Source organism: Sebastes fasciatus, chromosome 12 (genome assembly GCF_043250625.1).
Source record: "Sebastes fasciatus isolate fSebFas1 chromosome 12, fSebFas1.pri, whole genome shotgun sequence".
Lineage (NCBI taxonomy): Eukaryota > Metazoa > Chordata > Actinopteri > Perciformes > Sebastidae > Sebastes > Sebastes fasciatus.
Window position 1 is genome coordinate 14,943,086 of NC_133806.1, and position 23,660 is coordinate 14,966,745.

The 23,660-nt window shown below is 39.8% G+C and overlaps 4 protein-coding genes and 1 long non-coding RNA gene across 11 annotated transcripts; 2 read left to right on the forward strand and 3 right to left on the reverse strand.

Annotated features, from left to right (window-relative positions):
- Positions 1–32: 32 nt before the first annotated feature.
- foxj2 (forkhead box J2) lies at positions 33–7,966 on the reverse strand. Of its 6 annotated transcripts, none has more exons than XM_074653396.1 (11): positions 7,696–7,966; positions 7,066–7,415; positions 6,823–6,897; positions 6,617–6,697; positions 5,297–5,440; positions 4,769–5,222; positions 3,684–3,833; positions 3,633–3,647; positions 3,416–3,517; positions 2,032–2,373; positions 33–451 (listed from the first exon to the last, which is right to left on the reverse strand). In XM_074653396.1, exons 2-11 carry the CDS (start codon positions 7,387–7,389, stop codon positions 333–335), a joined length of 1,806 nt encoding a protein of 601 aa, XP_074509497.1. In that variant the 5' UTR covers positions 7,390–7,415; positions 7,696–7,966; the 3' UTR covers positions 33–332. The 6 variants fall into 6 exon arrangements, with proteins under 6 accessions (XP_074509497.1, XP_074509499.1, XP_074509500.1 ...); XM_074653398.1 differs by having other exon boundaries at positions 2,032–2,130; positions 2,269–2,373; positions 3,633–3,833; XM_074653399.1 differs by lacking the exon at positions 3,416–3,517.
- On the forward strand, positions 3,550–4,862 carry LOC141778885 (uncharacterized). Its single transcript, XR_012596148.1, has 3 exons — positions 3,550–3,680; positions 3,717–3,920; positions 4,762–4,862. It is a non-coding gene; the product is annotated as an uncharacterized LOC141778885 (long non-coding RNA).
- A 228-nt stretch (positions 7,967–8,194) lies between the features above and the next one.
- On the reverse strand, positions 8,195–12,231 carry LOC141778881 (isochorismatase domain-containing protein 2-like). The gene is made up of 7 exons (XM_074653403.1): positions 11,847–12,231; positions 11,563–11,670; positions 10,907–11,031; positions 10,038–10,250; positions 8,948–9,018; positions 8,715–8,832; positions 8,195–8,342 (listed from the first exon to the last, which is right to left on the reverse strand). Coding segments are annotated over exons 2-7 (594 nt in total). The 5' UTR covers positions 11,564–11,670; positions 11,847–12,231; the 3' UTR covers positions 8,195–8,276.
- Positions 12,232–13,579: 1,348 nt separating this feature from the next.
- Positions 13,580–16,889, reverse strand: LOC141778880 (isochorismatase domain-containing protein 2-like). Of its 2 annotated transcripts, none has more exons than XM_074653401.1 (6): positions 16,755–16,889; positions 15,329–15,453; positions 15,006–15,218; positions 14,801–14,871; positions 14,328–14,445; positions 13,580–13,730 (listed from the first exon to the last, which is right to left on the reverse strand). In XM_074653401.1, exons 1-6 carry the CDS (start codon positions 16,783–16,785, stop codon positions 13,665–13,667), a joined length of 624 nt encoding a protein of 207 aa, XP_074509502.1. In that variant the 5' UTR covers positions 16,786–16,889; the 3' UTR covers positions 13,580–13,664. The 2 variants fall into 2 exon arrangements, with proteins under 2 accessions (XP_074509502.1, XP_074509503.1); XM_074653402.1 differs by lacking the exon at positions 16,755–16,889 and adding an exon at positions 16,670–16,745 and having other exon boundaries at positions 13,582–13,730.
- Positions 16,883–23,533, forward strand: atg12 (ATG12 autophagy related 12 homolog (S. cerevisiae)). The gene is made up of 4 exons (XM_074653404.1): positions 16,883–17,018; positions 19,513–19,649; positions 21,374–21,436; positions 23,339–23,533. The coding sequence occupies exons 1-4, from the start codon at positions 16,925–16,927 to the stop codon at positions 23,396–23,398; spliced, it is 354 nt and encodes a 117-aa protein (XP_074509505.1). The 5' UTR covers positions 16,883–16,924; the 3' UTR covers positions 23,399–23,533.
- Positions 23,534–23,660: the final 127 nt, after the last annotated feature.

Below are 23,660 nucleotides of genomic sequence, written 5' to 3' on the forward strand. Positions count from 1 at the left end.
TACTGCTGCAGAGAAAAATAACATTACAAGAATAAATGTACAGTTTATTTTATTTTGTTTATAAATCTAAAACATACCCTGCCAATTACCTGCAGAAGAAAAGCTAAACAATAGTTATTACAGTATATGAGTTTGAATAAAGGTGAAAAAAAATTACTTTCAACCTTGAAATACAGCATTCAGTCATATATGACAAATTTGATCCCAAACTTGCTCTCTGAGAGGCTTTAAGTGAGGCAGCCTTTACATAAAGTTTAGTGAAGACGGCTGTGAAGAGTCACATTTCTCTGAAAAGTTCTGTTATAATCGTTTCTCCACACAGACGGCGAAGGTCAAACGAGAAGAGAATCCCAGTCAAAGTCGTCCTGGATCTCCTCGCTGTTGCTGTGCAGACTCTTTAACGGAGGACGCTGTCGTGGTGTCATAGACTGAGGATGCATCCCAGCTGAGACTGAAAGAGAAACACAGACGGAGGTAACACGGCTAAAAGGAAGTGAGAAAGTATTGGAAGGATTTAGTTCTATTTAAAAGACTTCTCCTTTACAACAAACTGCATCTAACATTTTGGGAAACGGCTACGAAATTTAAAGGGTAGGTTCACATTTTTTCAAGTCCATCTTAAAGGGATAGTTTGGGTGGTTTGAAGTTGGGTTGTATGAGGTACTTCTCCATAGTCAGTGTATTACCTACAGTAGACGACGGTTGGCACGCCTTCAGTTTGGAGAAACAGACAAGAGTACCAGCATGGGAGCAAAGCAATGTACTGCTGTGGACGGGGCCGGCAGTAAAACATTTTAGCCACCTAAAAGAAAGGCTCACCTTAAAAATATCAGTTTAAGTGTAAGCTAAATTTAGAATATTTTCACCACTTTATCTTTCCGTCAGACAGCCCTTTCCGAAGGGGAACTGAACTGAAAGTGAAACTTATCTATGCTCTCTTCAAAGCAGCCAGACTCAGTATGGATAAGTTTCACTTCAGTTCAGTACAGTTCAGTTCCCCGTCGGAAAATATTTTAAACATAGTGTACACTGATATCGATTTTATTAGATGAGTCTTTATTTTAGGTGGCTAAAATACAGTTTACTGGCGACTCCGTCCACAGCAGTACATTGTTTTGCTTCCATGCGGTAACTCCTGTCTGCTTCTCCAAACTGGGGGCGTGCCGACCGTCATCTACTGTAGGTAATACACTGACTATGGAGAAGTACCTCATACAACCCCACTTCAAAACACCCAAACTATGCCTTTAATACAGTGATTCTCAAATCCGTGGCACTCTGTCAGGGGTCCGCTAAATAATTTGCTATAAATGATAAAACTGTGCTGTATCATTAAAGTGCAGCTCTACAGGTGGGGACCATTTGTGCCACTAAAACAAGCATATTGTGTTAGCTTTGGGCCAATAGAAACTCCAATATGATTGTGACACAGAGCAATAAGTTATTATTTTTAAGTTGAATCACTTACTAAAAGTCAGCTTTAGACTGGTAAATTTAAAAGTGGATTTATTAGGACTATGCCAGTCTTGCTACTGTTCATTTTCTGAAAGCTTTTAAAACCTTTTTTTAATTGAGAAGTATAAAAGGTTGTACAGTTATAGAATACAAATAGTTCCGATGGCATTGAGTACAAATGGTAGTAGCATGTGACCCCCTCGGGGGTCCTTGGAAAATGATCTCCCTTGTAAGGGGTCCCTGGCTCCAAAAACTTTGAGAACCACTGCTTTAATAAAGCAGTCACATATCCATATGTACATGTTGCTGCTGTCCGTACTGGCCGTGGAAATATCCCTTCTTAACACAATCTTAATGTAAGTGATAGGGGACAAAATCCACAGTCCTGGTTTCGTATAAAAAAAGTAAAGTCCATTTTGTCCTCCATCACTTACATTAAAATCACCTTAGGAAGGAAACTGTTCAGACAGGAGGAGTGACTACAGATTTGACAAAATGTAAAGCTACTGGATTCCACTGAGTTGCCACAAAAGTTAAAATGAAAACACCTTTTTGAACATGACGTTCAGGTCTTACCGGTTGTGTTTGCAGGTTGTGTTAGCTGTGGTCTCTGAAAGCCCTGTCCCTGCATGTGCATAGCCCTCCGGGGCGGCTGCACTCCGCTGATGGGGTGAACTATGGGAGAATAAGGGAGGGGTGAGGGGTGAGTGAGGCTGGCGAGGGTGGGAGGTGGATTGGAGGTGAACGGTGACACCTGTAAAGGGTGATGTGCCCCGAGGGCTAGTGGGGAGTTATTGCCAGAGTTGATCATGCCTTTCTGAGTGAAGAAGCGGTTCAGAGAGTCACAGAGGGAAGTGAAGAGCGCCGGGTCCAGGGCCCAGTCGCAGAGCTCCGCCTGACGCATGCTCTCCAGCAGGTCTGGTGGCAGAAAATGAGGGCGTTTTAAAAACAAAATAAGTTATCAAGAGAGACAAAGACCTTAGTAATTATTTAAAAAAAATACAAATGATGTTTTTACTCAACATTTCTATATTTAGCAAAAATCTCAATTATCATCATATTCATTGTTTCATTATTTGCCACCAATTACACAATCTGGCTAATAAAGTGTTGTTAAACTTGTTATATTATCTGCAAATGACAAACATATTAAAGGGTCGGTTCACCCAAATGGCATTTTCTAACTTACTGCTAGTGGCTTCTAGCCATGAAGATCGTGTTGACTTGTATCTGTTTTCGGTTTTGAGATATCTATCTCTGAGATTTCTCCCTCCACCCAAGACAATGTATACAAATGCAATTTCAATGTTGTCGCTAATATCTGAAAATTGTTTTCTCAATCAATCAATCAATCAATCGTTTTGGCTATAAAGTGTCAAAAAATAGTGAAAAATGCCCAATATAATTTCCCAGAGCTCATTGTGAAATCTTGGAAGTTGCTCAATTTATTTGACCATCAGTTCAAAACCCAAAGATATTCAGTTTACTATCACGGAGCCCTCTCTTGTCTCTAAAAGATGCAGATTGATTGTTGGAAGGATGTCATGATGTTATTGGTTTAAACTGGTTAGTACTAGCTTACATAAGCACATGTGATATTTTGTTTTACAGGAAGAAAAGATGATTGCGTTTTTATATAAAAATGCAAAGAAACACATATTTTAAAAATGTTTTTGCGTATATTGTTAAATAGGTGACATTATGACCGGGGATGTGATCTAAAAGGATTATAAAAGGCTTTTTTTCATTTTATCTTGACTTTAACATTTCAGCTCTTCGCTTCATTAGTCTAATACTTTACAGACTTGTGAGTGTAGATGAACCGGAGTAACGCTCATAGACGGATATCTCAAAACCTCAGCAGATGAAACCCAAACAACCCCCAGAGGTGAGAGAACATGATATTTTGTGATTTGGGTGGAGCGACCCTTTAAACAAGACTCTGGTAAACAGCACAGACCTGGGTGACCAGAGAGGTCTATGTTTGCCCAGTCTAGATTGCTGGCAATGCGGAAGCTCTCCTTCAGAGAATCTGGGTTACTGAACCAGTCAGCTGGCACCGCTAAAGTGGGAGGGAGGAAGGTAACTTTAGAAAGCACTGATCGTTCCAGTGTCATGTTGCTGCTTTTAATACAATTTAAGCATTTCTGAGGTTGATGAGGCAATGTGAGACTCACTGTGTTGTGGAGGGTGTGCAACCAGTGCAGATGGTGCAGCCAGTGCAGGTGGTGCAGCCGGTGCAGCCTGTGCAGGTGGAAGAGGTGGAAGAGGTGGAAGAGGTGGTGGAGGTGGTGCAGGGTAAGGAGACATTGGTAGCAGAGTCGGAGTGTGAAGTGGGGTAGTGTCATTGTTCAGAGCAGCCAGGAAAGCACCATCCGCTGGAAAGAACATAAAAGAAGTCATTCATCCAAGCCTTTTATGTATATAATGTATACTTTATGAAGTTAAAGGCATAGTTCGGGTGTGTTGAAGTGGGGTTGCATGAGGTACTTCTCCATAATCAGTGTATTACCTACAGTAGATGACGGTTGGCACGCCCCAAGTTTGGAGAAGCAAACAGGATTTACCACACGGAAGCAAAGCAATGTACTGCAGTGGACGGGGCCGGCAGCAAAACATATTTTAGCCACCTAAAACAAAGACCCACCTAAAAAAATCAATATCCGTTTAAGTGTACGCTATATTCAGAATATTTTCACCCTTTTTACTTTGCGGTCAGACAGCCCTTTGTGACGGAGAACTGAAGCTGTTGTATACATCTATGCTCTCGCAAAGCCACCAGACTCCATTGAGAAAGAAAAAAAATTGTTACTTCGCAGAACACGGGGGTTGCTGGTCTACTGCTGCCTCAATCGGTTAGTTTGTTTGTGTTATTGTTTGACTTCGAACTAACCAAAGTCAGCCAATAACACAAACTAACTAACCTGTGTTCTGTGAGGTAAAATTACAGTTTTTTTTAAATGGCGTCTGGTGGCTTTGGTGAGAGCATAGATAACGGCTTCAGTTCCTTGTCGGAAACATAGACTGTATAGTTGTCCCTCGGCAAACTAAATTGGAGAAAATAATCAAAATATGGCGTACTCTTAAACTGATAATGATATTTTTAGGTGGGTCTTTCTTTTAGGTGGCTAAAATTCCGTCCGCAGCAGTACATTGCTTTGCTCAAGTGTCGTACTCCTGTCTGTTTCTCCAAACTGGGAGCGTGCCGACCGTCATCTACTGTAAGTAATACACTGACTATGGAGAAATACCTCATAGGACCCCACTTCAAAACACCCAAACTATCCCTTTAATGGACACACGTAGTACTTACACTGTGAGCCTCCCCTCTCCCGCATGGATTTGAAAAAAGACTTGAAAGACGCATACAGGTCTGGTAGGTTCATCTCATCGAAGGTGAAACGCAGCGCAGGATCAGTATAGGAGTTTAATGAGACAAGAGGAGGGGGAGCAACAGATGAAGGGACAGCACATGCAGAGGAGTAAGTGGGTCCTGATACAGTGCAAACAGACATGGGAGCTGAGTTAGGAACGCAGGAGAAAGTGGGAACAGATACTGAATTAGCAGGATAGGACAGAGTGGCATCAGAGAAAGAGGGAGCAGCCGGAGAAGACATATTGACAGCAGACAGAGGTGAAGCAGAGGCAGCGGGGATGGAATAAGTGGGGCCGTGTGGATGGCGAGGTGGGAAGGAATTAATGGAGGCAGCAGCTGGAGGAGGAGATGGATGATGGACAGGGTGGTGTGGCATGTAGGGTGACGGTTGCTGTGAAGATAAAAGACATTAGATTTAGATGCTGCAACCCTGACTGTGATAAAGAGGGGAGAAAGTGACGGTACCTTGCATGGGGGAGGAGAGAGGGAGACAGAGTGGGGCGGCTGCTGCTGGATGGCTCCCAGTGGCTGCTGGTCTCTGTGGGAGGGCGGTTGTGGTTGATGAGGAGAGGCTCCTCTCTCTGCTTGTGTCCGTGGTGCTTGAGGAACCTGGAACAGCACAGCGTTACGATTTGCAAAGATGGAAAATGTATTAAAATCTTTTAGAAAAAAAAAAGAAAAAAGAAAATATTGATATCATGTTAATAATACATGTTGTGTAAATAATCCAGCGCCTCAAATCATTTTAGATATACAGTTATAGTTACAGACTTTCTCTTCACCTCCCTACACTCGTATTTTGAGGTAATCAATTTGCTTAAAAAAGAGACAAAACGCACAAAATTACAATACAAAATACCTTTTTTCTTGTGGCCACGAAAAAATTAAAAAACGTTTTCATATTAACAATTTATTCCACATAAAGAGGCCCTTGTTGACGACAAGGTCTGCGGATTATCGAGCTCAACCAGGACATTGTTTCTGAAAAGACATGTTGATGTAGAATGTTAAGTGTAGTCTTTTAATAAGTTTCATTTATCATTTTATTGTGGTGGACGCAGAAATCACAGAGACGCGTGTATTCTCAAAATCTGGATAAATAAAACCAAAACCAGTATCTGCATGACTAAATGCCACTAGAGGTTAATTAGAAAATATGTTTTTTGGGGGGAATTGACCCTTTAAAATAAACAGGTATCAGGAAAAACATGTGTAAGGGTGTTAAGTGTTGATTAAGTAAAGAATAATGTACAGCTAGTGGGTCATTGTTGTGAAATAAACCCCAACAGGGCGACAGGGCGACCTGAAGGTGTTTATTTCACAACAATGACCATCTAGCTGTACATTATCCAACTTATTACACGGCTACCTACCTAAGAAATCAATAATTTGACGCAAAAACAGTCCGTCCAAGTCCGATATCAGAACTGCGCCCATAGCAACAGTCTGTTATACATAGCGACGGTCTGCTATAAAGAAATAACAGACCGTAGAACGCCGTGATTGACCAATCACAATTGAGTATTCAACAAAGCTGTGTAATAATGAGTTTTAATTAATTAATTATCTGATATTTTTAGTTTAAACTCTTTATTTGCCAAGAAACTAGTAATTACAGCTGTCAGATTAATGTAGTGCAGTAAAAAGTTAAATATGGGGTTAAAATGTTAGAATCACAAACTTGTACTTTATGTGATTTCTTTACACTTTTGGGTATTTGACATTGACAGAATAGGTGTGATAGTGAATGAGTGAGTGAGCGATAGAGGGATATAAACAACATACATCATGCCTCTCTTCCTCCTCTGGATAGGGACGTTTAGGTGCCCTCACCTCAGCAGGTCCATCCATCGTCCAATAGGAACCCTACAAATACAGTACAAGTTCCCAGCTTTATTTTAAGCAATCATTTGTCCATCTCACATGATGCATATAAAAAAACAAACATATATGTGTATATATACAACGTCATAATATAAAAAGTAGTTCACCTTGCCGGGGTCACTCTGTGGCCGAGGAACTTTCCTGAAGCATTTATTGAGAGACAGATTATGCCGAATGGAGTTCTGTTAAGGACACAAATAATGAGATAAGTCAGTCGTGGACCAGCTGGTGCCGCAAATAATACTAAAATTGGTTACAAATCACCAAACCAACTACTTTAAACTTAAGTAACACAGTTATTACTTTTCTAACACACTGATAATATGATTTTGTTCTACACTGAAGCTTACTTTCCATCCACGGCCAGCTCGGCTGTAGTAGGGAAACGTGTCACTGATCCAGGTGTAGATGTCATTCAAACTCAGCTTCCTGGCAGGTGCAGCTGCTATTGCCATGGCGATGAGAGTGGCATAGCTGTGAGGGGGTTTCCCTTTATAGTTAGAAGAGGAGGGGTCCGGCACAGAGGGCAGGAAGTCTCCTCTCTCCCTCCCTCGGTCTCTCCTCTTGTCCTTCTCTCCTCCTCCTCCTCTCTCTTTCCCCGAGCGCAGACTGCTGATTCCCAGCTGAGGCAGCCAGTCAATACTGGTGAGACTGGAGTTCAGTTCAGAGGACATTGTCTCTGTTTTTCTCTGTGCTGGGTCTGAGGGATCAGAGGAGGAAGTATTAGATCAACACGTCATTTTACTTTGGACACTGTAGCTACAAACCCTGAGAAATGCTTTAGTGGATTCCCCTCTGCCTGTAATGTAACACTGTCAACGTACTGTTCCTGAACTTCCACCCAGCAACTTCAGACACTTTCTTCTGCTCTGGAAACTATCCACTCACAAGCAAAGACATTGCATAGATGTAACAGCATATAGGTGTGACAATTCCACCTACACTTTATAGTTTCTGAGGAGGAAGAGTAACGTGCTTACCTCTTTATAATCACTCGAGGCCCAAGGCCTTAAAAAGTGTAAATACTTGATGTTGTCATCTGCTGTGCAAAACTTCTGTCAAACCGGTGTCCGTCTTTCCCTTTAGATCTCTCTCTTCCGCATGTTGATCCCCAAAAGGCCTCCAGTCATACCTTTGGTTTGTGTAAATTTGTGAGAAACACTCGCAAAAATGTATCGGAGAGCTTCCTTTTTCTTTCCCTCTCCTTCCCCTCCCTTTCTGACTGTACCAGAGAATTATGTCACTCTCCCCTCCCTCTTTGTGACATCACTCTTTGCTCCCGCCTCTGTGAGCTTGTCCCTCCTCTTCAAGTTTCTCACAGCTTAAAGTTTCTGCAGCTGTGGGCTCACCAGGATGTCAAAGAGGAGCAACCTGTACATTTCTGCTCAGACTGTTCTGACACAGGAGGCCCAAACCCTCACACTATCAAACAAGACATGAGGGTTTGATTCAGAAACACAAACACAAAAGCAGTACAGATTTATAGCAGCATCACTTTATTAGTTGAAGCAGTGAAATTCTGTACAGTATCTTTGGGACAGAATGACAGATGATGATCTCCCTACAGAGCACTGAAGAAGGCGAGGAGGCCGGTGTCAGGGGACGGCTGGGCCAAAAGCTTCTGGATCTGTCAAGACAGCATAATACAGGATGTCACTTTCATTACTTATGTTGGCAGCATTCTCAGAATAAAATCAATCTTGGCATGTTTGCAAGGGCAAGATGGGAGCTTTACTATTAAAAAAGTGTCACATTTGGATTTGATCACTGCAGAATGAAGTCTCACCTCACACTAGTATAAGGTCACCTGTAACTGCTCAGCTGTGTCAGTGATAAAGGTTGTAAGCAGTGTATTTCTCTGTAGACTGTATTTGACAGCAGTCGGAGGACATGCAAATTATGTTTTCCTTTGGGATATGCTGCCAGATTTCTATTTATGACACATCTAAACAAACAAAAATAACTCAGGAATGCAACAAAGAGCAGCTGTAGTTAGCACCTCCTTGAAGTTGGGGTGTTTGGCGTCTTGAACCAGCTGCAGCATAACAGCCTCTGTGGTAGTGAGGTAAGCTCCGCTCTGCTTCAGTCGGGACAGAGCAAACAAACGGTCTGTCTGGCTGTGGAGGGAGACACAAAAGTAGTATCACACATATAGTTTCTACGCGCACACACAGGAACAAATCTATATTAAAAGCAGGTGATAACGACGCTATATAGCACAAAAAACAATACCTTCTGGATGAGACGGCATCAGCCACAATATGAACCTCCATTCCCTTTTCCAGCAGGTCAAATGTTGTGCACTGTGAAGAAGACAAGAAGCAGAGGTCCGCCTTCATTAACTGAAGCTCTGTGGCACATAATCTTTATAGCTGGGTATCCACCAAAAGTTCCCTGGACTTTTAGTCCCTGGTACTACTTTCAAGGAACTAAAAAGTTCCTTCAGCCCGTTGTTGTCTGCGTTTCCACCACGGTCTAAGGACCTGTGAAGATTAGGGAAATTAGTCTGCGGGCGTATGAAAAAGCGACAGGACATAGGACGAAACACGCTCTGCAGCCTACAATTCAGTGTGTCCATTCGTTTCATCTAAAAAACGAATAACTGCGACAACGATATTTACTGATGCACGTAGGATGTAATGAGTGAAATGCAGAGGAGGAAAATGAAACTAAGAGCGTCTGTATCTACAGTAAATCATCCGATGAGCCTTTGATGGTTATTTATTTGTGATTTAGAACGTAACCACCATGAAACAACCAGAAATTAACTTTTCTTTCTCTCATTCACAGCACCGTCGCGTCTCCCTCTTCTACCATTACTACCTCGCCCTCGCGATCTCTGTCTCACTTTTTATCTGTGTTTTTTTTGGAGGCCAACATCGGAGCCTAACTTTACTTTCAATGTTATCAAACAAAGAGAAATGCTCTCCCATTGTCCTAAAATGGTCCTGAATCAATACTAGAGTACGTCCGTGTTTATGAATGAAGCGGTAAAAAAGTTGAAGCAGCAGTGCTGTGTGTGTATTTTTGACCAATCAGAAATGGTCATCCCTGCAAACTCCACCCCGAAGGTTCTGGTACTTTCAGAAAGTACAACCCCTGACCAGAGCCTTTTGGGGGGTAAAAAGGACCCATAAAATGTCCCCGGAACTTAATTTAGACCCTGGTCCCTGCGGTCGAAACGCAATGAGTTCCTCAAAAGGTTCTTAGTTCCAGGGGAAAGATCCTGTGGTGGAAACGGGGCTTATGTTGTCTTTTCTGACGCTTAGAAGGAAGAAGTCATTTTAACAGCTAAACTACAGAAACAATGATGTGATCTTACTGCAATACAGGCGTGTGCCTCTATTCCACACAGTATAGCCCGCTTGGGGTTCCCCAGGGCCTGCAGCTCCCTCTCCACCTCCTCTATCATCATGGTGAATGAAGTTTTAGCATGAGGTGTCAGGTCTCCTATTCCCAGCTCCGGTACTGTTGGACCCAAGCCTTTAGGGTACTGCTCTGTCACAATGGCGGGGATGTCCAGAACACGACTGGCCTGTGAGAAGGAGGAGAGAAATGATGAATACTTACAAATTCCTCACTAGTAGAGGTCAATTTTCGATAAGATTTAGGGGAACCACATGATGGAGTAGCTTTTCACATCTATCAATAAACTATTCATCTGTCAAATGTTTCAAAAGTCGCTTAAAGGGTCATTTAATTGCTGTCTTGTAATTGTTTTTCCCCATGTTGTCCATGTATCTGTTTTTATGTTTTTTATTTTTTCCCACTCACAATGTTGTTTGTTTACAATTGTCCAGAAGTCTTTATAGATATATTTAAATCAATACCCTCCTCACAAACACTAACCATACACTTCCACGCAACACCCACACACTTGTATTTTTTTTATATATTGACTGTATTGTTATTGTTATAATATATGTCTTGTCCTAATTGTTTGTTATCACTATTATGTAGTCATATTATTTCTTTATATTAATCTTGTCTCTAGTTGGAGGCTTCAGATAAGTCCAGTGGGTTTTTTGCCTCTTCCTGCACTGTATATTATTCATTTATTTTTTTGTTATGTTGTATAGTCTTAAATTGTGCAAAACAATCAAACAGTAAACAGTAAATGTCTGAGGCTGATAACTGGTATGACTGGCACACACTGAGATAGGTGTGTGTGTAATGGAGCGTATTTCCAACCTGCAACAATCTGGATGCATTGCTGACAATGTTGGTGAACTGGAAGATGTTCGGTCTGAACTTCTCTTGCATGTCACACAGTAAGAGCACTGTATCCTTGGTGGAGAGCCTGCCGAAGCTTTCCACTGCAAAAGAGCAAGGTCACAGAAAAGAACAAAATTGTGATCAGACACATTCAGGTACAAGTCCAGAGGTACAGTGTGAAGGATGACATCAACATAGCACTGAAGCATTGAATGTTTGCAATGTAGTGTCTACTTAAGGAGGAAAGAGGTTCTCTTCCTTGTATGAAACATTTCCTGCATGGTGTTGCATTGCCTTCATGACAATGAGACCAACTTGTATCATAACCTGACACATTAGTGACAAAGCAATGACTGTGATCCTAGGGTCCTTTTGTCATTTGAACACATTTAAAGCTATGATAAGATGTGCAGTGTACAGCAGCAAAGGGGATAGTGCAAAAAAACAAGATGCATCAGCTAACACAGTAAAAGAAAGAGTTAAACAAAGAGTAACAAAATATGAACCATTTAAATAGAAGGAAGTATAAAAATAGGAGCAGTATATACAGTATTGACAATAAACAGACTATTAACACAATTGCACAAGTGGAAAATGATATTGCAGTGATAAATATGAGAAAGTTAACTTACTCTTGTTGTCCGAGTGGTCAGATTGTGAGGAGGTGCAGTGGGTGACAGGTTAAACACGACTGTTGAAAGTTCACCTAACAGATGAAGGTATAATGTCCCATGTGACTCCTGTGTAAAATAGAAACCAACAAAAACACAACATTACCTATTTGTAAGTGAAAAGAGGAAGAATGCATTCAATATTAAACAAAAACGGTAAAATATTAAACAAGTAGACAACCAAACATTTGAATTCGTTATGAAACAATTAACAAATATATTCCAAAGTCACAATAATAACTAACCTAGCATGCAGCTGAGAGGACACACACGTTAAGCAGCCTGTCTTTGACACAACTCTCCAGAAGCGCATTGGCCAATGGGATTACGAGTCTTGGTGATTGACGTGTCTGTGAGCCAATAGCAGCGACTGTTCAGGTGGGCGGGACTCATAAACTAAACGTCAATGGTCGCCTGAAAATGCATGACAACGCAGTCTCCAATAGAAACACAGAAAGAGGAGTCACAACCGCCAGCAGACGACTCGACGACAAGTGACGATAAGAAGAAAAGTAAGAAAGTGTAATATATAGAAAAGTATACTCAATTAGCGAATAACAACCGTCTGTTATGTGTTGTTGATAGTGAGAGAGGAAGCATTTCCGGGTGTGTGACGCATAAGATGATGGACAGAGATTTCGGCCAATAGGAGTGCTCCTCTTTTTTTCTGTTTAGCCAATCAACATTTAGCTTTTAACATGTGGTTGGGAAATGGCTAATGTTAATATTCATGAAGGCTACATATATCTTTTTACTTTTCTATGTTTTTTCAGAGAGCCTGTTAATTTTATAATGTATCAAATATATTTTACACTAATACTAATAGCAACTTCGCATCTTGTACATAAGAATAATGTATTAAAGGTCTCATATTATAAAAAAGTGAGATTTTCATGTTTTTTTTTTTATTATAAAGAAGGCTTAAGTCCTATATAAATACTGTGAAAGTATCGAAACACTCAATCCACGGGGAAATACACACAGCCCGTATTCAGAAACTCTGCATTTGAAACAAGCTGTCAGGATTTCTGCCCATTCGTGATGTCACGAATATACAATATTTAGACCCTTTACACAGATTTAAACGTAAACATTCTAAATGTGTCCCAGTTTATTCCTGGTTGCAGTGTATGTGAACGTCATCAGCTGACAGGAAGTACACATGGACCCAAGCTGTTGCCTAGCAACGCAATTCCGTTGCAATTCCGTCAAAATGGGCAAAAACGGAGCGTTTCAGACAGAGGGTAAATACAGGCAGATTCAGGCTGACAGTATGAGGAAAATAAAGTTGTTTTTTTAACATTACAGCATGTAAACATGTTCTAGTAGAAACACAAAATACAAGTATGAACCTGAAAATTAGCATAATATGGGACCTTTAAACTAAGCTAACAAACTCTGGTTAGCTTAAATCCATCGATGCTTAAAACTGTCAAACTCAGTTAATTGAAAATATCTCGTTTCATGTTTTGCGGTTTGAAATAAAAGTTCATGAATTGCAAGAAATACTCTCCATTTTATTATTATTATTATTTTTCATTAGCTGTGTGAGATTCAAGGGTGACTTTCTGTTTCAGAATTATTTTAGAAAACAATTTTTGATTTTGCCAAATAACTTTATTTCATAGATGCTAAAGTTTCGCGTTTTGTGAACAACACTTAGATGAAACCAACTCAGGGTCAACAAGATATAGCATAATCATAACAGTAGCCTGGCTAAACTTCAGAGTCTGATACTATGTCTTAAGATTTAAATTAAAAGTAATAATATTACAGTACATAAATCACACCTGCACATTGACTGTAGTTCATCATGTGTAGAATATGAGAAGAAGATAAACTTAAGTTGAAATGGCCCTGTATGTACAGTCATTTTGTATATGAGGGCACAATTAAGTTGTTTGAGTACAATGTTCAAAACGTGAGATCTGAGCAGCATAGAGTGTAACATTTTAATTTTGGTGATTCAGTTCATTCCTGAGGATGCAAAGCTTTGCTCTGCCTATTTTATTCATTCACATTTTATAAATTCATAAGAATAAATAGAAAAAATTATGATCTCCCTACAGAGTGCTGAATAAGTTGAGGAGGTCGGTGTCAGGGGATGGGTGGGCCAAAAGCTTCTGGATCTGTCAAAAAAGAAGATATGTTTGTCACTTTCATTACTTATTCTAGCAGCTCAGAATGAAATCAATCTTGACATATTTGCAAGGGCAAGATGGGAGCTTTATGACTAAAAACAATGTGGCACATTTGGGTTTGATCACTGCAGTATGAAGTTTCACCTCAAACTAGTTTAAGGTTCATTATTTGTCATATGTCAATTCCAGCAAAGCAGTCATTGGCAATGAAAATCTTTGGTCTCAGGTTTCTTCAACAATGCTCATAAAATATTCATATATAAAAGGAGAAATCACACAAGTAAATGTAAAAGAAAAAGGATGATCTAAGGTATAAAATAGTGCAGTTAAAATAAATATAAACATAAATAAATATAAAATAGTAATGTAAATTTGTAATTTAGCTGATGACAGTATTTCAGATGGAGAAACTGAATGTAAACAGGATGTATATGCATATATATATATATATATATATATATATATAGTCGGAGGACATGCAAATTATGTTTTCCTTTGGGGTATGCTGCCAGATTTATATTTATGACACATCTAAACAAACAAAAGTAACTCAGGAGTGCAACAGAGAGCAGCTGTAGTAAGCACCTCCTTGAAGTTGGGGTGTTTGGCGTCTTGAACCAGCTGCAGCATAACAGCCTCTGTGGTGGTGAGGTAAGCTCCGTTCTGCTTCAGTCGGGACAGAGCAAACAAACGCTCTGTCTGGCTGTGGGGGGGAGACACAAAAGTAGTATCACACATATACAGTTTCCAGACACACACAGGAACAAATCTTTATTTACAGTTTTTCTCATTCGCTTTGGCTCAATTCTCGCACACACCTCTACACACAACAAACAGTGATATCTGAGAATAACTAATTATAATTAATAGTGAATAATGAATAATGTTGTGGGATTATTCCTTATTTCATGGGCTATTTGGGGATTTATACATTATTATTACACGGCTGTGTTGAATACTCGATTCTGATTGGTCAATCATGGGGTTCTGCAGTCTGTAATTTCTTTTTAAACTGTAGTGCAGGTGATAACGCTATATAGCAGGAAAAAACAGAATACTTTCTGGATGAGACGGCATCAGCCACAATATGAACCTCCATTCCCTTTTCAAGCAGGTCAAATGTTGTGCACTGTGGAAAAGACAAGAAGCAGAGGTCCTCCTTCATTAACTGAAGCTCTGTGGCACATAATGTTGTGTTAATGATGCTGAGAAGGAAGAAGTCATTTTAACAGCTAAACTGCAGAAACAATGATGTGATCTTACTGCGATACAGGCGTGTGCCTCTACTCCACACAGTATAGCCTGCTTGGGGTTCCCCAGGGCCTGCAGCTCCTTCTCCACCTCCTCTATCATCATGCTGAATGAAGTTTTAACATGAGGTGTCAGGTCTGCTGCTCCCAGCTCCGGTACTGTTGGACCCAAGCCTTTAGGGTACTGCTCTGTCACAATGGAGGGGATGCCCAGAAGACGACTGGCCTGTAAGAAGGAGGAGAGAAATGATGAATACTTACAAATTAATGTCTGAGGCTTATTACTGGTATTGACTGAAAGGCACTTAGGTGTGTGTGATGGAGAGTATTTCCAACCTGCAGCAATCTGGCTGCATTGCTGACAACGTTGGTGAACTGGAAGACGATGGGTCTTAGCTTCACTTGCATGTCACACAGGAAGAGCACTGAATCCTTGATGGAGAGCCTGCCAACGCTTGCCACTGCAAGAGCAAGGTCACAGAAAAGAACAAATTGTGTTCAGATACATTTAGGAACACGCCCAGAGGTACAGTGTTAGGGATGATGTTAAAATAGCACTGAAGCACTGAATATCATGTTTGTAATATAGTGGCTATTTTGAGCTTTATTTGGAACTTCAAGTTATGTTTTTTCACATTGGTGCAATTTTTGTCTACTTAAAGGGACTGTTTGTAACTTCTTACACGTATAAATCATTCCGGGTCGGTGTCCCATGCGTGCTCGCGCGTGGCTACGCTGTTCAAACAAGACTCCAACACAAACTACACGGAAGCAAAGTTATATCTAGTGAAGCCCGTCTTGCAAAACAGTGTTGGCCGCGGTCGGAGGACGCAGGGGAGACCGTAGCTTTGGTCTCCAGGGCCGGAGTCTCTGCTGTACTCTGCTCCTCTGCTCCTCTGCCTGCTTACCTTCACTCACACACCGTGCTCGTTCTCGTTATTTCGCTCCACTCTCACGTGCATGCTCGCACACTACACACTACAGAAGAGATAGTTTAGCTCTAAGAATATCTAGTGAATGTACAGTGGACGTTTGTGCAGAAATAACTGCTGCAGCTCCTCCAGACCAACAGAGGTTTCCCGTGTCTTGTGAAGTGACGGGGCTCCGCAGCGAGTAACGTTATCGTCTCCGACCAAAACTCCGGTGTCTCCCCTGTTCCCTCCGGCCGCGGTCGGGAGGCTGAAGCAGGAAAAGCTAATACTAGGATCAGCATTGATTCTCCGTCTGGTCAGCTAACATTACTGCCAAGCAGGTGAAATATGGATTGATATTGTGATTTTAGCTGATGTGTGTCGCCTCAATGTTTTGACGGATGCTCGCTCACATTCAGGTAGCGCGTGCACACGGACGAGCGCGAGCAACAGGACAATGACTTTCGTTGACTTAACGGCCACAGGTGTCGCTGTTACAACCAATTTCTGATTCTTACAAACAGTCCCTTTAACTGGTGGTGCATAGTTGTAACTATTTATATGATTTTATCTTCTTTATTTATTTATTTGATTTACATTATTTGAATTACATTTATCATGCTATTATTGTAAAGCACTTTGTAACCTTGTTTTTGAAAGGTGCTATATAAATAAAATTGTTATTATTATTATTATTAAAGCAATGACTGTGATCCCAGGTCCTTTTGTCATTTAAGCAAACTTAAATATGAGAACGTTAACTTACTGTTGTTGTCTGAATGGTCCGACTGTGAGGAGTAGGAGTGGGTGACAGGTTAAGCACGACTGTAGAAAGTTAAACTATTATGTACCTTTCTTTGACACAACTCTCCAGAAGCGCATTGACCAATGGGATTACGAGCCTTGGTGATTGACGTTTCTGTGAGCCAATAGAGAGCGACTACTTCTCTCCGCCAATCACCTTGCTGGCTCGGGTCAGGTGGGCGGGACCCATAAACTAGCCGTCAGTGGTCGCCTGAAGATGTCTGACAACGCAGAGTCTCCAGTAGAAACACAGAAAGAGGAGTCACAACCGCCAGCGGACGACTCCACGACAAGTGACGATAAGAAGAAAAGTAAGAAAGTGTAATATATAGAAGATTAATACTCAATTAGCGAACAATAACCGTCTGTTTACGAGGGTTGTTGACAGTGCGAGAGGAAGCATTTCCGGATGTGTGACGTATAAGATGATTGACAGAGATTTCAGCCAATAGGAATGCTCCTTTTTTTCTGTTTAGCCAATCAACATTTAGCTTTTTATCATGTGGTACTACTGGGTTGGAAATGGCTAAAGCTAATATTTATGAAAGCTACATATACTACAGCTACTATACATATACTTATTGATCTTATTATTATTGATTATTGACACATGCTTTCTCAGAGAGGCTGTTTATGTACATAAGGTATCAAATATATTTTACGCAAAAGCTTATAGCAATTACACATCTTGTACATAGGAATGATTTATTAAAGGTCCCATATTTTGCTCATTTTCAGGTGCATACTTGTATTTTGTGTTTTTACTAGAACATGTTTACATAATGTAATGTTAAAAAAAAACTTTATTTTCCTCATACTGTCAGCCTGAATATGCCTGAATATACCCTCCGTCTGAAACGCTCCGTTTTAGCACATTTTGACTGTTTATGTACATAAGGTATCAAATATATTTTACGCAAAAGCTTATAGCAATTACACATCTTGTACATAGGAATGATTTATTAAGGCTAAGCAAACAAACTGTGGTTAGCTAAAATCTGTCAAACTGTCACAGCCATGGATGTGGTCACAGCCCAGTTAGATGAACATATCTAGTTTCATGTTTTGGGGTTTGAATAAGTGTTCAGGAAATGCAAGAAATAACCTCCTTTTCATTATTATTATTTTATTTAGCTGTGTGAGACTTAATTCAAGGGTGGCTTCATGTTTCACCTGTTTCAGAGTTATTTTAAAAAACAGTTTTTGGCTTTGCCAAATTACTTTATTTCATTGATGCTAAAGTTGTGCGTGTTATTTGGATTAAATCAGGGTCAACAAGATAAATCATAAGGCAAGGCAAGGCAAGGTAGCTTTATTTGTTTAACAGGGCAATTCAAAGTGCTTTACATAAACATTCAAGAACATTGCGACAAAGTGCAAAAGAACATTTAGACATAATTAAAACAGTTATAAAAACATTAAAGATTAGATAATAGAAACAAGCTAAAAATAAAAGCTAGGATAGAAGCTAAAATAGAGTATAACACACAAGAGTAAAAGCTCTGGTGCAGTAAAAGATCATTATCTGGTTTAATAAAAGGCAGCAGCAAACAGGAAAGTTTTAAGCTTTGATTTTAAAAGAACTCAGAGTTGGAGTTGGTCCTGCAGGTTTCTGGGAGCTTGTTCCAAATATTTGGTGCATAAAAACTGAACGCTCCTTCTGCATGTTTAGTTCTGACTCTGGGGACACTAAGCAGACCTGATCCAGATGACCTGAGAGGTCTGGATGGTTCATAACATAGCAGAAGTTCAGAAATGTATTTTGGCCCTAAACCAGAATAAAAAATCCTAATCATCATACAGTCATCTGGACAAACTTTTAAATTCTGACCTATTCATATTACTAGGTCATAAGATTTAACGTAAAAGTAATCATATTACAGTAAATACAAAACGAGTACTAGTAAACAAGTCACACCTGTACATTGACTGTAGTTCATCATGTGTAGAATATGAGAAGGATATAAACTTATTAGGTCCTGTATGTACAGTCATTTTGTATATGAGGGCACAATTATGTTTGAGTACAGTGTTCAAAACATGAGATCTGAACAGCATAGAGATTTTTTATTTTTATGTATTGTGATTCAGTTAATTCCTGAGGATAAAATAGCTTTGGAAAGCCTTTTGTGCATTTTATTCATTTTATAAACTCATAAGAATAAAGAGAACAAATAGATTTGATTTTATATCCTTAGTGTGTAAAGTGTTTAATTCAGAAACTTTAATTTTTAAAATCTAACCTAAAAACATGGTGAAAGGAAGTCTCTACAAACGTAGGTCCAATGCAAGTTTTTAGTAATAAAGCCAAATTTTCTGTCACTAGACTGTCATCCAGGCAAATGTTTGACAACAGTGAATCTCAAAGCTTATAATTACAACAAATATATGTCTTTTCATGTAAGTATACATGGAGAATGTAGTTCACAATTGTACCAACAGGTAAGCAATGGGAAATTAAAATAATTGAAATACACATCAGAAGTGATTGAAGGGAATATTGCACAAAAAGAATTGTAGGCTATAATAACAAATTGTGCAAAAGCCCAAGGGGTGCTCATTGTTATAGCCCATATGGCAACGGCCCATTACAAAGGCATGTCATTCTTCTGTATTTTTTCTAATTCTTTACTGGAAGCACATCATCATAGTTTTTTTGTTTTTCCACTGATGAATGGTGGTTATGTGTCACTAGATTCAACTTCTCCAGAAATTCCCCCTGAACAGTTCATGAACATGTTTAGATCTGCCCGGATCAGTCTGGTTGCATCACTTTCACTTTTTATTTTTCTCCATTTTTTATAGTTGATGTGCTGCTGAAGGCAGTGGGAGACACTCCTATAATGAAAACAAAGAAGTGGACAATGGACAGGGTGAGGACGATACAGTCCCTGTCTCAGTTCATCTCTCGCTTCCTCAAGCTTGATGGCACTGAGCAACTGGTAAGAATGAAGTTGGTCTACTGGTTTGTTCACTTTCCAAAATCATGTCTTGGACAGAGGCTTTGAAAACATGCTTCAGGTCTTCCAATATGCATATGTCTACAGTGGAGGAAATAAGTATTTGATCCCTTGCCGATTTTGTAAGTTTGCCCACTTACAAAGAAAAGAACGGTCTATAATTTTAATGGTAGGTTTATTTTAACAGTGAGAGACAGAATATTAAAAAAAAAATCCAGAAAATCACATCATATAAAAGTTAAAAATTGATTTGCATTTGATTGTGGGAAATAAGTATTTGATCCCCTAGCAAAACATGACTCAGTACTTGGTGGAGAAACGTTGTTGGCAAGCACAGAGGTCAGACGTTTCTTGTAGTTGGTCACCAGGTTTGCGCACATCTCGGGGGATTTTGGTCCAATCCTTAAGGTTTTGAGGCTGTCGCTTGGCAACTCGAAGCTTCAGCTCCCTCCACAGATTTTCTATGGAATTAAGGTCCGGAGACTGGCCACGCCACTCCATGACCTTAATGTGCTTCTTCTTGAGCCACTCCTTTGTTGCCTTGGCCGTATGTTTTGGGTCATTGTCGTGCTGGAAGACCCATCCACGACCCATTTTCAGTGTTCTGGCTGAGGGAAGGAGGTTGTCGCCCAACATTTCACGGTACATGGCCCCGTCCATCCTCCCTTCGATGCGGTGAAGTCGTCCTGTCCCCGTAGTAGAGAAAGACCCCCAAAACATAATGTTTCCACCTCCATGCTTGACGGTGGGGATGGTGTTCTTGGGGTTATAGTCAGCATTTCTCTTCCTCCAAACACGGCGAGTCGAGTTGATGCCAAAGAGCTTGATTTTAGTCTCATCTGACCACATCACCTTCTCCCAAGCCTTCTCCGAATCATTCAGGTGTTCATTGGCAAACAGACGGGCCTGTACATGTGCCTTCTTGAGGAGGGGGACATTGCAGGCGCTGCAGGATTTTAATCCATTACGGCGTAGTGTGCTACCAATGGTTTTCTTGGTGATTGTGGTCCCAGCTGTCTTGCGATCATTAAGAAGTTCCTCCCGTGTAGTTCTGGGCTGATCCCTCACCTTTCTCATGATCATCGATACCCCACGAGACGAGATCTTGCGTGGAGCCCCAGACCGAGGCCGATTGATGGTCATTTTGTGTTTCTTCCATTTCCGAATAATGGCACCAACAGTTGTCTCCTTCTCACAAAGCTGCTTGCTGATGGTCTTGTAGCCGATTCCAGTCTTGTGCAGGTCTGCAATCTTGTCCCTGACGTCCTTAGACAGCTCTTTGGTCTTGCCCATGGTGGAGAGGTTGGAATGTGATTGTGGACAGGTGTCTTTTATACAGGTAATGAGTTGAGGCAGTTGTCTTTTATACATGTCACGAGTTGAGATTCGGAGTACTTTCTTAAAGCGAGAGGACTAATCTAACCGGTCTGCGGGGGACAGAATTCTTGCTGGTTGCTAGGGGATCAAATACTTATTTCCCACAATAAAATACAAATCAATTTATAACTTTTATATGATGTGATTTTCTGGATTTTTTTTTTTATATTCTGTCTCTCACTGTTAAAATATACCTACCATTAAAATTATAGACCGTTCTATTTTTTTGTAAGTGGGCAAACTTACAAAATCGGCAAGGGATCAAATACTTATTTCCTCCACTGTATATAAAGACATATAACTGCATCTGCTTTTCTTTGTCTTTTCAGTTCATTTATGTTAACCAGTCATTTGCCCCCTCACCGGATCAAGAAGTAGGGATGCTCTTTGATGTGAGTACATATGAACACCCGTTTTAATTAGGGCCGCACGATTTTGTAAAAATATCTAATTGTGATTATTTTGACTGATATTGCATTTGCGATATGATTTGCAATATTAAAGGGTATGATAATTTTTACATAATTATTCTCATTTTCATTGAAAAACATATTAAAATCATTATGGTGTGATTTTTGCAGGGATCTGTACCAAACAAAGATGTTTTCTTAAGTCTGTAGAATATGATGTGTATGCCGGGACGTCTCTGCAGCACCACAATTTTTTATTTAAAATGGTATTTTGACACACATTTCACCTTTAACAAACATTGCGATTTCCTCCTCATCCTGCGATTTGAAAATTGCAGTAGACCTTATTGTGATTTCGATTTCGATAAAACTTGTGCAGCCCTGGTTTTAATGCCATGTTACCTACGTGTGTTTATTTAAATAGGCTTCCAGATAAAATTAAATTTAGCAATTACGATTTAAAAGAGAAACAAACAGCAGATAAACACGAGTCACATTCGTCTTCTTTGTTTTGTAATCCACTTTGGAACAGATTGTGTAATGTGTTGAATAACCTCAACTCCAAAATCCACTCACCTGTTTTTTCTGAGCTTTTTAACAACATTATCATCAAACACATGTTTGATTCCTGTTCAATTAACTGATAAAGACCGTCAGATGCGGTTGAAAGCTCAGAAAAAGCTAGTAACTGGACCTTACACACAAACCTAAACAATGTCTCCAAATGAAATCGCAACACATGTTCACACAAAAGATGAGTGTATTCTTGTTTAGTACACTACTACTTGCCAACAACATAGATTTAAATCTTGTTTCATTTATTCAGTAAGTGAAGCAAATGTGCCAAGCCTTATCTGTGATTACAGAATAAAATAAATAAATATTACCTTTTACCTTTTTTATAGAAGACTTAGTTTGTTGCAAGCCTATTTAACTGGAGGCCCGAGGGCCAATCCGTCCCCTTAACAACCTCAATGCTGCTTTTCTGGAAAAAAGTATTACAATTTTTCTTTTCCGATGCTGTTACGGACTGTTAAAAGCAATATTTTATATTTTATTTTATTTAAATAACCTGCTAATTTTTGACATTGTTAAGTTAACATTGTTTGATTATTAGAAGATCAGCATTTTAATAGTAGACTAATCAGCCTATTCATTAGTTATGTTTTCTTAAGCTCACAAAGACTTATTTTGTTAAAATGTTTTAACCCAGGCTGTCTAAGCAGAGGGAATCTAGGACAGTCAAACTGAATAAAACAAGTTGTTAAATGCAACATTGTGTTTATTAAAACAATAATCTACTAAGATTAAAAAGGTGTTTTGTTTTCATCTTTAAAGTCCTGGCTTTGCAGGTGAGATAGGAAATGTAAATGTCCGGCTCCTTAGCACGTCACTAAAAAAAAGTAATTGAACAGGCCTTGTTTACTGTATGTACACGCTCTAACAGATGTTGTGGTGATATTTAGAACACTTAACCACAGTGTAACTAAATGTATTTACCAAAGTCTCTTAGCCTTTAATGAAATATTAGAATAGTAGCCTGTGTTATTAGCCATCACTCGGGGCTCAGCCGATAGAAATGGATCGGTCATGTGGAGCTGTGACCAGCAGAGGGGGCAATAAGAGGGAAGCTCCATGTTACAAATGCCAAAATCCTTTAACCACTGATTAAAGTAACCGCAAAGACCTCAAAGTCCAGCCTTCACAGTGGACATCTGCTCTCAGTGCTTGACGGGTCAACATCAAATGAAATTTAACAGTTAACAAACATTTTGAACACAGTCATTTTGGAAATTGACTATCACATCAATCTTCTGTCTTACTATTTTATTTAACATTTACCTGAATGTGTTTTTTTTCTCTCTTTGTCTCTTTCTTTTCTAGTGTTTTGGCAGCGATAACAAGCTGGTTCTACATTACTGTAAATCTCAAGCCTGGGGTTGAACTGCTTCGTTCAACTCCATTTCGGACCTCCCCCTTTTTCTTAAATTCATCCTCCAAACATGCACACAATGTTGTTTTTGCTTTTCAGTCTTTCTGTATATACATATTGTAAATAAATGATTGTAACAATATAAAGCTCTTTTCACATTTTTTAAGGCATCACATTTGGAACCCAAAAATAAACACTTCACTTAGTGGGCACAGGATTTGGCTTTGCACAGCGCTGGTGCTGATTAGGGGGGAAAAAAGTAAAAGCCCATTC